This window comes from Rattus rattus, chromosome 3 (genome assembly GCF_011064425.1).
Source record: "Rattus rattus isolate New Zealand chromosome 3, Rrattus_CSIRO_v1, whole genome shotgun sequence".
Classification (NCBI taxonomy): Eukaryota; Metazoa; Chordata; class Mammalia; order Rodentia; family Muridae; genus Rattus; species Rattus rattus.
In genome coordinates, this window is record NC_046156.1 from 54,236,311 (window position 1) to 54,245,985 (window position 9,675).

A 9,675-nucleotide genomic window follows, 5' to 3' on the forward strand; every position below is an offset into this window, starting at 1 on the left:
TGAGATTTTAAGCACAAAAACCATATTCTGGGTTGACATACTTCTATAAACAAGAGTAGTCAGCTAGAAGCGGAACTTCAATCATGGAGTCAGTTGTACTAAAATCTGGGGGTCTACTAAGGCCTGGAGCCTTGTTTCAGTGTGAAATTAGCCTTGGCCATGCTGGGATGAACCAGTTTGGGTTCTGCGCGTGGACCAGGACTTCCGTGTCCGACGATAAAGCACAGCAGCTGCCTCATCTCTCTTTGTATTTCTAGTAGGAAGGTAAACAAGAAAGCTGCTAACTTTGCCCTCAACTTCCTAGAGTGGATGGGTAAATTGTGCTCAGGAGAAAGAAATGAGAAACCTAGGATAGAAGTGAAAGAAAATCCTTTACTTGAAGGAACAAGACTTAAACTAAAACTCCTGATATCCTTTTGATTCCAAAATCACTAGCAGATGAAATCCTCACCAAAAGACAAGTCTAAACCTAAAGAAAACGCTTCTGATGTGCTGTTTCCTTCCAGATATCTCCAGCAAAGATCGGACCTGGTGCTTGAAATTTTACTACTAAGAAATTACTTTCTCAGGAGGTCTTTGTTTCGACAAACTCTTACTAAAACTCACATGAGGCAAGAAAGTATAATATCACTCTAGGCTCCTGGAAGCTGCTTCCAAAGTCAATGATCAATAGAAAGGACACTGGCGGACTTGAAAACAGCATGGTTTAATTGTCAAAAAACAGCCACCCAATCTGCCAGAAGTAGTATGCTCAGTCCGGGGACTTCTTCAGCCCTCCAGGTTTCCCTAGAAGAAGAGTGAGAATCCTAATCAAAAGGATGGTCCTTAGCAACTCTGAGAACCCAGAGAATTACCTGAAGATACCTTCAGGGACTACAACTTTTATTGATCCCAGAAATGGAAAGGAGTATCCTAAGACAGTGGAAAGATCACAAATTATTAAGATACAGGCTTAGTGTACCCAACTTCTCCCCCCCCCCTCAAACAAAAACCAAGAAGCATGTATATGAGCATGCATGTGCACACACAAACCCACACAAATACACACACACAATCCCCCCCAAACCACAACAGTAAAAACCAAATATATAATTAAAAGACCAATCAGAGAAAAAAAATGCCTAAACAAAGCAAAATGAGACTTAAAGTCAATAAAATACTATTGAGTTTGTTTTGTATTATCCATCTATTCCTGGACGTGGGGACTACCCTCAATACTCAGTGAGACTCCACTGGAAAAAAGTAAATTTTACTTTGCCAGCAGGTACCAGACCCAATTAGCTTCTTGGTTGGGGGTTGGGAGCCTATGTCCATTTTCCTGTCTCAGTGCTGGGATTAACTTGCCTTGAACCCAATGCATGTGTCACAGTCTCTGTGAATTGCTATGTGCATCAGTCCTGTTGTGTCTGCTTCACAAACTGTTTTTGGTTAGGTAATAAGAAGATTATTCTGGGGGCTAGGAAATGGCTTGGTGGGTAAAGTGCTTACCACAACCACAAGCATGAGGATATGAGCACAAGGTGGAGGGGGTAGTGCTCATCTGTAATCCCAGTGCTCCTACATCACAATGGGAGGCAGAGACACTAGCCCGCAGGAGCTCATGGCCCAGCCAGCCTCACATATGCAGCAGAACTGCAAAGAGACTGTAACGAACATAGTGAGAAACTGGGACTGACAACCAGGGTTGTTCTCTGGCCTCCACATATGAGCTGTGGCTAAACTCAGAAGCATATGCATGTATATATCACAGACCACACACACACACACACACACACACACACACACACACACACACACACACAATTATTCTAAATTTCCTCAACACATATTAAATATGTCAAGGAATAAAGATTCAGAAATTCACCAGGAAGCAGATAAAGCCAGGCTGAGATAGGAATGGTCCCACAGCACACTTCGTAGCTGATTCTGCAGACATGGCAGAGCTTAGCTGTACAGCCAGCAGTCAGCATCTCAGGCAGCATTGTCCAACCCTTGAAGGTTGAGCTTCTATTTCCTTTTTCCATGGCAACTTACCATGGAAACTCTCATAATTAAGAGTCCTACTTACTAAAACCAAAACAGCACCAATGCCTGACAAAGTGTGGGGCTTAACAGATACTTACCCATCCTCCCAGGTCCTGGATAAACCGGCGAATGGTTGTGTCCCCGTTGATCATGCCTGTCATGCAGGCAGCCACCTGGGATGCCATTTCAGGAGCCTTACGGGCCACATATTCAAGAAGTTTGACTGACACTGCCAAAAAGGCTGTTTCAAAAGCTAAGGTAGGGTTCTGAGTACACCAGGTTTTGCTGAGAGACTGCACTGTGTCCTTGAGTACAGTTCCTGCCTGAGGAGGGAGAATGGCTCTGTTAGTTATGACTCAGACAGTCCCGGAGGCCACAAGTATCAGAAGTGCTCAGAGGTGGCAAATGTACCGTGACAGCATGGGGTAATATTAGAGGGCAGATGGACAGATTTCATCTTAAGATTGTTATTTTGATATTAGAAAAACATTAAATAACCTACCAAGCTCATACTTTTGGAAATTATTAGGTAGGATAAACAACTTACTTTGAAAGAAAGCTATTAAGCGCCTGACAGTGAGCAAATCAGACTATGAAGGGATTATCTCCATGATTAGGACATGTGCAACAAGATCTAATGTTAAAATAAATCACAACAAAAATGTCTTCTTTTCCTCCCTCAAGTAAATTGGTACAAAAGCTATTAAATGGAGTCAAGGTAGATCTTTGAGTTATAAAGGGGCCCAGTACTTCCTGAGCATCAGAGCAGAGTGTAAAGTCCAAAAAACAACCTAATAAGAAAAAATTAAGCTTTGGAAGATATCTGAGGGAATTTTGTTTATTTTTATATGTCTGTATTTGCTTACTCTGTGTGTGTGTGTGTGTGTGTGTGTCTGTCTGTCTGTCTGTGTCTGTGCATGTGCACCTATGCCATAGAGCATATGTGTTGGTCAGAGGACAATTTACAGGAGGCAATTCTTTCCTTCCACATGTGTATCCTGAGGATTGAACTCAAGTTGTCACAGTAGCAGTTAGCAATTTTACCCATGGCGTCTTCTCACTGGCGCTATATCTTAATTTTTAAGTGTTATTTTTCCTTGAAAGAAACCAGAGTTCCCTAGGGAATAACTGACTCCCAGCTAGTAGAAGGCCTTTGCTAGAAAGTAAATGAATATGAAACATGACAAAGAGACAGAGCTCTTTCAACAAGACAGGACAAACTCAAGTTTGTTCAGGGATATTCAACATTTCCCATCATCTTCAAATGTCAAGGTCATAAAATACAATAAAAGACTAAGGGACCAATACGGACTGAAGGAGACCAAGAAACATAACTAAATGCTTGTTACCCATGAATCTGGCTTGAATAGGTTTTGGCTTTGGGTATAATATAAATTATATTGTTGGGACAAGTGACAAAAATTGAGTGAACAACAAAGATTCGATACTACTTACTGTATCACTGTAATTTCCTGGGTTTGACGGTTACGTTGTGATTTTATTAAAAAAAAATTCTTACTTGAAGGAAGTATGAAAGTATTAAAGAGTAAAGGAACTATCCCATTAGCTATTCTCAAATGTCTGGAGAAATTCTTTATACCATATTTCCAACTTGAGTTTGAAATTGTTTCAAATGTCTTCCCTCCCTGACCCCACCCAGGGTTGTTGGTTTGTTGTGTTGTTTTGTTTGTTATCGTCCAAAATATAGAAGAAAAATTAGACCCAGCTACCAGCCATTTATGACAGTCTCAGGACCAGTATCTGGAAGTAAGATTATGTCTGAGTGCAACACAGACGCACACCCCAAGCTGTTCATAAGAAAGAATAACGTGTGCTTGTGAAATAAGTGTGGGTTCGAAACCTATCTTCAACATTTGTAGAGTAAACTTCTTACCTGTTTCCTTATGCCTCTGTTTATTTTATGTGCTTAAGTGGCATGGAGTCAGTTAGTACACACGGCAGGCCTATTGTGCATAAGACACAATTCAAAATTTTATGAAAACTGCAGGCTTGGTATTTGCTCATGGTGTTACATGCTGATTCAGAGATCCTAAGAGTAGCAGTCTCTATAATAATTTGCACACAAGTATAATGATTAAACGATGAAATGCAATCATGCGAAGTAATAAGAACTTGCTGTCATTGGTATAATCAGCAGCATCTACTGGACGACGGTCTTATGATCTTCAGAGCTAACACAAAGTCCAAGTGCTGCTGCCAGAAATCCGGGTTCTTGTTCCTTAAGAAGTTAACCCTGATTGCATCAGATTTCTAAACTATCCAATATGTCTGAATCCTACTGCTGAACCCTGGGATAAGGGGAAAAGCCCACTCCCAACAAAATTAAGCACTAAAACTATGAATAATGGGGTTGTTAAGCTAGCTTAACAATTCAAGATACTCGCCACACTAGCCTGGTGACCCAAGTTCAATCCCTGAAACCTACACAAAGGTGGAAGGGGAGAATTCCACAAAATTGTCCTCTGGCCTCCACAGACATGCAGTGGCACATACTTCCCCCTCTCCACATCACGCAATAATAGTAGTAATTAATAATAATAAATATATACACATTTATTTTCAAAGAATAATGAACTATGAGCATGATCTGTGCACACGAAGGGCAGTTCTGATAAAGCCTATGAGTTCCTTCTATATATTGGGTTTTTATTAATGTCTGAGGAATTAGCAATCACATTTCCTTTTATAGCTTCTTGAACAAACATATACCACCAAACCCTCACAGAATATTTCTATTCCTAGTATACAGAAATGGAAAAGGAAGGAAGGAGAAAATTAAAGTTTGAAATAGAACAGAGCAGCAAACAACATTAAAAAGCAAAACTCTGACCTGTCCTCGAATGGTTTCTGCAATGATATTATTGACAGAAGCTTCCAGCTCTCCATTGAACTTGTCACCCAGCATTCGAAGTCGGCCAGCAACGATAGCCACATCAAAAGAGTAATCCTCTCCTAAGATAGGGAAAACATTTTCACCACGCTTGAAGGAACAGAAAGTCTCCTGAATCTGGGCAAAAGAGAGATGGTCTCTTGTTTTTGTTTTGTTTGTTTGTTTGAGAGAGGGTTTCCAGGTACCCCTGGCTGTCCTAGAACTCACTCTGTAGACCAGGCTAGTTTCTGGTGCGTTCTCAATTCTTTTAAACAGTTTTGGCATTGTTTATTCTCAGTAGTAACAGTCAGACAATCTCCCCTATTGAAAAGATATTTTTTTTCAAAAGTTGCTAAAAATGTAGGACTTGCCTTTTAGAGCTTGAAAGGAAATAGAGGAAGCAGATTCTGATTCTATTACCTACCTGTAATCACTACCTCTGACTAGGAGCCTTACCTGAACATGGTCCATCTGCATCAGGAAGGTTCCTGTTAGCAGCCTGGAATGTTGGGGTCAAGAAGTCTGTGAGTAGAGTATTCATGATGCATTCTGTTTGCTCCTCAAAAGTCCGAGGGTTTTTCATTTTAGACATTTTAGACACTCTGCACAAAGCAAGTGGTTTTCAGCTCATCAGGAAGTTAGAGGACCTGGCAAACCAGTTGTGCCGGCCTACCTCTTATAGCTTCCTAATTGGATATGTCCTAGAACCTAGCTTTCCAAAGCTTATTGCTCAAAAGGGTGTGACTTCTCTCAAGACAAAGACTTCAGTTTCTTATCTCACAGCCACACCCTGGCTAGGCTGTAAGAGTAGAGAATAGCTCTTATAGATAAACAATCTATATAGCTGAGAGAGAATTGAGGTAGATTCTCTCGAGTTATTTAATTAAGAAATACTTCCTGGGGTTGGGGATTTGGCTCAGTGGTAGAGCGCTTGCCCTAGTGCTTGCAAGGCCCCTGGGTTGGATCCCCAGCTCAAAAAAAAAGAATAGAAAAAAAAAAAAAAAAAAAAAAAATACTTCCTGTTAGGTTCTGTATCTGATATAATCTAAAGGGAGGTGAGAAACCAGCATTCAACTTCTGACTTGGGCAATCCTTTGGCGCAATTAGACAAGGATTATTTACTGAGCACTTGTGTGTAGAAGACTAGAGTTGGCACTATAGACAACACAGAAAATGACACGCGCATGGTTCCTTGGGAAGCATACACTTCAGCAGAAATGACAGCTACTGACAAATTACACAGCTTCTTGTGCTCCGGAGATCCAGCAGATTAGGAGAGCATAAAGCCTGTAGGCTGAGAAGACTTCCTTAGAGTAGTAACATCTGAGGTTAGTTCTGAAAGGTAAGTAGGGATTTATTAGGCAAAACTAAGATAAAATAAAATAAAGGAATAAGACTGTCTTGGAAGGTCAGCAAAGATAAAGACTAGGACTGGGAAGGGAAAAGCCTGCTAGGGTGTTTGAGTAATCAGAGTGACAAGATATTTCAAAGGGAAATTATACAAATTAAGATAACACTATCTGAAACGATCTGAGACTGTCTGGTATGTGGTAAATGGTAAATATCCTTTGTTTAGCCCGAGGCTTAGTGATCAGGAGACAGAGATTCATTCTTTAACAAGAAGTCTGTCCTGAAATATTAAACTTGGTAGTTTTAGGAACTCTCAAGATTGAACACTGGCCTGCAGTGACTGTCTGGTCTACAGAGTGAGTTCCAGGACAGCCAGGGCTACATGCAGGAACCTTGCCTCAAAAAAAAAAAAAAAAAAATAAGATTTGAAAATATTTCTCTTTTGCCCAGATTCCCATCCCTTCAAGCACAGTGGTGCCCTATTCTCAAATCTGGCTTTAGCTTTATTTAGAAGGCAGCCTACAGCTGGAGAGGAGGCCTTGAGGTCTGGGTCTCAGATGCATCATTCTAATCTATCAGCAAACCTAACACCCAAATTTCTCCTTTCCAGTTAAATAAATAGTTTCAACTGTAATTATGAGAAATTCAAGCATAAACAGCAGGCCAGTTATTCAGAATGGGATTTCCATCCAACAACATAATCAGAGGAAATATTCTATTTTCTGCCTATTCTAAAACAAACGAATGAATAACAATCAAAAGAATACACACATAAATCACCCCTTAGAACGGCCACAATGCAGAATGGAGCACCACCAAATGCTGCAGAGGACGCCATTGTGGGAATGTGAAGTCGCACAGATACTTTGGAAGAGTCCGGCAGTTTCTGAACGAAAGAAAGAAAGAAAGGGGGGTGGGGGGGGAGAAAGGAAGAAACAAAGAGAGCTATGGCATTTTATTACCATATAATACAGAAATCGCACTCCTTGGCTCTAATGTAAAGAAATGAAAATTTACGAGCAAACAGAAAGCTGCTTGCAGACGTTTATGAAAGCTTTGCTTATTTTTGAGGTAGGTTCTCATGTAGCCTGGGCTAGCCTCTAAGATACTATGTAACCAACAATTACCTTATTCTTTTATCCTATAGTCTCCACCTCCCCAAATGCCAGAATTGTGTCTATCATCTCTGGTTTATGGGTGGGAAGACACCCAGAATTTCATGCAGACTACGTCACTGAGTTACATCCCCAGCCCTGTTTATGAAAGTGTCAGTGGAAGAATGGATAAATCAACCTCAGTACATCCAGACAATGACATTATTCAACCTTAAAATGATAAGCAAATTAGTCATGAGAAGAAAGGAGGAATTTAAGTAACCGGACTTTTGCTGCATGATGTAAGCTCAGCAATTATAACAAATGTTCCACTCTGACTGGGGATGTTAAGAATGCATCTGGTATTCTCAACATCTCACACTAGGTTAGGCCCTCCCACACCAATCATTAATCAAGAAAACAACCTACACACACCCACAGGCCAATCTGATGGAGGGGATTCCTTTGTTGAAGTTTCCTCATCCCAGATGACTCTATTTTGTGTCAGGTTGACAAAAACTACCCAGGACAGTCAATTACCATTAAGTTGTTTCCATACCTTTAACATCAGTTCTTCATGGTTTCAGTATCTGAATCAGTGAGTCATGGTGGCTTTGATATGTGGAATATGGATATGAAGTGAAAGCTCTAAGTGTACATTGTGGGTCTAATGTGTTTCCAACTAAGAAAAGTTAACTCATTGTTCTTTTTTCTTGTGTTAAGTGTATTAATAAATTGGAATACAAAATTGACTATACTAAAAAAACTTTGTTCTGACTCCTTTATTTAACAAGGGGAGGGAGAGGAAGTGGGGAGAGGGAGAGAAATACCATGAACACACATATACTACCCTCCGGGGAAATTCTAGGACATAATTCTCTTCACAGTAGAGCCAGCCATGAAAAACTTGAGGATTCTATTGAATACATTTATGACTAAGTACAAAAATGGGGGCTGGAGAGGCAGCTCAGCCGTCAAAAGCACGTGTTGCTCTTGAGGGGGACACACATTCAAGTCCCATCACCCACTTGGTGGCTTACAATCCGGTTCCAGGTGACCTGGCACCCTCTCCTGGTCCCCACAGGGACCAAGCACACATGCATTGCACATATATAAATCTGAGCAGCACATTCATAGCCATTAAATAAAAATAAATCTGTTTTTACAAGGAAAATGCGTAGGAACAACCAGCTAGTGTTAAAAAAACAAACAAGTTCATGCATTAGAAATGGCAGAATCATTTTCTCGTTTTTGTTTTTTGTTTTGTTTTTGGTTTTGTTTTGTTTTGTTTCTTTGTTTTTGAGACAGAATTTTTCTGTGTAGCCCTTGCTGTCCTGGAACTCCCTCTGCAGAGAGGCTGGCCTTGAATTCTTTAGCGCTGGGATAAAGGCATGCGCTACTACTGCTGGGCTAGAATAGAAATTTTAAATCAGTTCTGGTCTGGACAGAGGCTTAGCAGTTAAGAGTACTTTCTGCTCTTGTAGAGGACTCAGTGTCAGTTCCCATCACTCACACGGCAGTTAAGAATTTCCTATTACTCCAGCTCCAGAGGATTAGACACCCTCTTCTGACCTCCATGGGTTCTGTATAAACATGATGCACAGACATACATAAACGTTAATCTTTTTATTACTTTTATGTAAATGTATTTTGCCTGCATATATGTCTGCACCATGTACATGTCCAGTGCCTGAGGAGGCCAGAGGATGAGGATGCCAGATCTTCTGCAACTGAAGTTAATAAATTTAATAAATCTTCCAAAATAAAAGTAGCAGAATAGGAATTTGAGGGGCCAGAGAAATGGCTCAGCAGTTAAGAACACTAGCTGCTCTTCCAGAGAAGCACGTGGCAGCTTACAACTGTATTTCAGGGGATCCAACACTCTCACACAGACTTATATACAGGCAAAACACCAATGCATATAAAATAAAAATAAAACTTTAAGTTAAAAAGAGCTGAAATCAGGTCCGAGTCTGGAGGGATGGCTGGGACTGTAAAGTACCTGCCGCTCACCGCGAGAGCCGGAGCCTGATCCCGGGCGATCGCCACGGCTTGCCGGCCAGCCACTTCAGATGAGTTAGTGAGCTCTAGGCTGTGTGAGGGACTGTTTAAAAACTAAGGTGGAGAACAACTGAGGCAGACATCTAACATTGACAACTGACCTACACACAGGTGTGCATATGCACGTGCGCACACACGCACGCACACACGCACAGTTTGTCTTACCTCAGACTCAAGCTTTTCTCACAGTAGTAAACCAACCTCCTTCCCATTTCACTGCTGATATACTTATGGGTAAATGCTAAAATGCTATCT

General features: G+C 40.9%; 1 protein-coding gene across 1 annotated transcript; it reads right to left on the bottom strand.

Moving 5' to 3' along the window:
* Positions 1–352: 352 nt before the first annotated feature.
* Bcl2l15 (BCL2 like 15) lies at positions 353–5,758 on the bottom strand. The gene is made up of 4 exons (XM_032897594.1): positions 5,372–5,758; positions 4,877–4,998; positions 2,124–2,348; positions 353–786 (listed from the first exon to the last, which is right to left on the bottom strand). Exons 1-4 carry the CDS (start codon positions 5,505–5,507, stop codon positions 769–771), a joined length of 501 nt encoding a protein of 166 aa, XP_032753485.1. The 5' UTR covers positions 5,508–5,758; the 3' UTR covers positions 353–768.
* Between the last annotated feature and the right edge of the window lie 3,917 nt (positions 5,759–9,675).

Bases quoted from the DNA above. Each gene is read 5' to 3' on its own strand.
- Bcl2l15 (XM_032897594.1), bottom strand. From the start codon at position 5,507: ATGTCTAAAATGAAAAACCCTCGGACTTTTGAGGAGCAAACAGAATGC. The intron at 4,999-5,371 runs GTAAGGCTCCTA...TCCCTATCTTAG, and splicing joins TGCAGATGGACCATGTTCAG to GAGAGGATTACTCTTTTGAT. The intron at 2,349-4,876 runs GTCAGAGTTTTG...CTCCCTCCTCAG, and splicing joins CAGAAACCATTCGAGGACAG to GCAGGAACTGTACTCAAGGA.